This window comes from Octodon degus, unplaced genomic scaffold, assembly GCF_000260255.1.
Source record: "Octodon degus isolate 3935 unplaced genomic scaffold, OctDeg1.0 scaffold00037, whole genome shotgun sequence".
In the NCBI taxonomy this organism is placed as follows: domain Eukaryota; kingdom Metazoa; phylum Chordata; class Mammalia; order Rodentia; family Octodontidae; genus Octodon; species Octodon degus.
Window position 1 is genome coordinate 5,026,632 of NW_004524613.1, and position 3,721 is coordinate 5,030,352.

The 3,721-nt window shown below is 37.6% G+C and overlaps 1 protein-coding gene across 1 annotated transcript in view; it reads left to right on the plus strand.

Moving 5' to 3' along the window:
• Positions 1-3,721, plus strand: part of Itch (itchy E3 ubiquitin protein ligase) — a 134,887-nt gene that overhangs the window by 51,118 nt on the left and 80,048 nt on the right. Inside the window, exon 7 of the mRNA XM_012514656.2 lies at positions 1,669-1,714. Coding sequence (XP_012370110.1) covers positions 1,669-1,714 — 46 coding nt within the window. The remainder of the gene's footprint in view (positions 1-1,668; positions 1,715-3,721) is intronic.

A 3,721-nucleotide genomic window follows, 5' to 3' on the forward strand; every position in this document is an offset into this window, starting at 1 on the left:
TTATTTATTTATTTATTTTTTGTGTGTGGCCAGCTCAGCCCACCAGGGGGCGGGGCGGGCTGGTATGTGGTGCTGGGGGATTGAGCCATGGTCCCTGTGCTTTGCTTAGCTTAGCTTGTTCTAAGTAGGTGCTTTAGACCACTGAGCCATCTTACCAGTCCCTGTGACTCACATTTTTAAATATATTAGTCCGTTAATATGCTACAGATGTAATATAGTAATGTTATTTTATAAAACCATGACTATACTATGGATGTATTGTTCCTTTATTAAAAGAAACTAGAAGGGGCCGGGGAGATGGCTCAGTGGAATAAGTGCTTCCCTGGCAAGTGCAAGGACCTGAGTTCAATCCCCGGTTCCGGAAAAAAATAAATAAATAAAAATTAAAAATAAAAGAAACTAGAGGGGCCAGGGAGATGGCTCAGTAGAAAAGCACTTGCCTGTCAAGCGCAAGGGCCTGAGTTCAATCCCTGGTTCTGCCAAAAAAAAAAAGAAAGAAACTAGACTGTTGAATCTGAAGTTTTGGGGATTTTGGTTTCGTTTTCCCTCTCCCTGCATGTCGGTGGTAGTGGATAGAATCCAGGACTTTGCAAGTGCTGGGCAAGGGCTTACACTGATGTGTATCCCCAGTTTTTATAAAATTTATGTCAAGATGGAGTCTCTTTTAAGTTGTCCAAGCTAGATAGCAACTTAAGATCCTCTTTCTTGAATCACTCAGCCAGTGCTGCTGAATGAGGCCACAATCTCCTTTTGCTGTTATTATTGTACCTTACTCTCGTAGCCTCCCTATAACATCTATTGTGTGCAAATCCTAACAGAATCTTTTTTTTTTTTAATATTTATTTATTTATTACATTTATTTATTGTGTGTGTGTGTGGCCAGCTCAGCCCACCAGGGGGCGGGGCTGGCTGGCATGTGGTGCTGGAGGATTGAACCGCGGTCCCTGTGCTTTGCCAAGCTTGTTTCAAGTAGGTGCTTTAGACCACTGAGCCATCTCTCCAGCCCCCTAACAGAATCTTAAAGATATCTTCTGTAAATTAAATTTGAAGGAAAGAAAGACATTTTTGCATTTGTTTGAGATTTATTTGTGCATTTCTGATTTTGTAAGCTCTTATCTAGGCTCTTGTATAAGAGAGAGGTATTCCTGGTCTGTTTATAGAAGCTGCAGGTCATCAATACTTTCCTTGAGGTACTTTATTTAGCATACAAAATTTAAACACTCTACGTGTGCATTAAAATGAAAGATACGGGCTGGGGAGATAGCTCAGTGGAATAAGTGCTTCTCTGGCAAATGCAAGGGCCTGAGTTCAATCCCCGGTTCTGCCAAAAAAATAAAAATAAAATAAAATGAAAGATACATTTCAAAAAAAGACAGAGTAGTACTTGAATAATATATCTTAACTAATTTACATCTCTGATACATAATGGTAGGTATTTCCATAAAATTATGGTAAAACTTATTTCAATCATGAAAATTTATTCTGTTTTGTCTTTCAACTCATGTTCAAATTATAGTATGGTCTTTATAAGAAAGATTTAATAGGGGGCCTGCCCTTAGCTCAGTTGTTTAAGCGCCTGCTCATGCAAATATATGACATATATAAAAATATATATACAGTTAACTATTTTAAAACTCATTTTTTATTTAAATTTCATTGCTATTAAAGGTGCTTCACAGAATGATGATGCCTCTAGACCCAAGGATGAAACAAGGTAGGAGTTCACTGATTGCTTACCAGAGAATGCAAAAGGTACATGAAATAATTAATATAGACTTCAGGTTCAGATTGGTACAAAAATAAATGATTGTCAAAGAACTCAAGAGTCAAGATAAAGGGGGAAATATTTATAAAAGATTGAAGATTCAGTTTATCTGACTGTGTCTATTCAAAATAGCCACAGGTGACCAAGTTGCTGATACTTTCTTCAGCTTGAGGAAAGTGAATGTATTGGCACCTTTGAAATAGCAGGGTTACTTGTCAGGAGATCTGGTTTGGCCCTTCTCACCTGTGTGAAAGCCAGTAGCCGTGGTGTCTTCTGGGGCTTCACAGGACAGAGTTATGCCAGCCTGAGCTACATATAATGAGACCTCATCTCAAAAAAGAAAAGTTTTTAAAAACATAGAAACAGTATCTCAGGATAAATCCTGAGGGGATTTCACTGACCTCATCAGATCCAAAAGCTACAACTCTTGTTGCATAGGTCTTGCTTTATGTTGGTCTAAACCATCCAGCAGAAAAGTCTAAAGACGAAGTAGATGAAGTAAAGCCATGCTGTTATGTTGAGCTGTAGGGGACTCAGGTCAGCAATTTCTGACACTGCCAGTCAGGAAGACCCAATACTATTATGGACTACTGGACTCTTTTAGAATATTTTGCTGAGTTTACACACCTATAATATTCAAATAACGGAACTAAACAAAAAAGGGGGTACAGATGAATGTCCATTTTGTATCTGTGTATCCAAAATGGTTAGGATAGATATATAGTTGCATTCTCTTAATGAATAGAGGAATTTGTTGTAATAGTGTTTGTAAATAGGATATCATGTCCTCATCTTGTACAGCAAATAACCACTAGGAAGAATGTATGCAATGTGTTAATTGTTGAAACTATCCTACCAATTTGATTTGAAACTGTCTCATTGCTATTTGTCTCAATAAAATTATGGAAAGACAATAAAAATTAAAAAGGAAAAAAAATAGAAACATACCTGTAGACTGGATGTTTAACAGAAAAGTTCTTGTTTTTTTCATATATCTTAGTATTTTGCTCATCCTCTCTTTGATATAAATAAACCCATGTCTTTTGCATTGGGAATGTGATAAAATTTTATATGCTCATGAAAGATTCCATTGTAGCCTGTGGGATATATGTTGGGTTTTTTTTTTTTTTTTTTGTATGTCTTTTTCTTACAATACTTAATGAAGTTCTCTTTATGTCTGTTTGACTTTTTGTTGTTTTATTTTTTGCAGTACCGGGGATTGAACGCAGGGCCTTGTGCTTGCCAGGCAAGCACTTACTCTACTGAGCTATCTCCCTGGCCCTCTATTTTTTGTTTTTGATACAGGGTCTCACTATGTGGCTCAGGCCAGCCTTGAACTCATAGTGATTCTCCTGTTTCAGATTCCTAGGTACTGGAGGATTATAAGTGTACACCACCACACCTAGCTGTGCTCTTAACGTTTATAAATTTCTTGTAAAGGCACCACTTTAGCATTAGCTTCATGCCATTTATTTAACTAATGCTTTCTGTCTTCACAAGTGAATCACAGGCCGGCCAAATAGCTCAGCAGATTAAAGCACCTGCAAGCAGGTTCAATTCATGGGCCTGCTGTGCCAGCCCAGCCCCTGGGGCGTGCTGAGATGGCAGTTGAGACTGGGCGTGGTGGCGCATGTTTGTAATCCCAGGCTTGGGAGGCTGTAAACAGGCTGATCACTACAAGTCTGATCTAGTAGTGAGAACCTGAACACCTTGTAGACCCTTCCCTAAAATACAAAAAATACGGAAAAAAAACAAGTGAATCATTGTTGTAAATATGTAATTTGAGGGAACAGTGTTTTCTAGGATTCTGGTTTATTTGACCAAGTTTGAGTGTAGTCTTTGATGTTAAAACATAATTCCTATATATTAGCTTTTGTTATAGAGTACTTGGATTTTGGGGGGTTTTTTTAGGGGGGAATTGATAACTTTTTTTTTTTTTTTTTTTTTTTTTTTTTT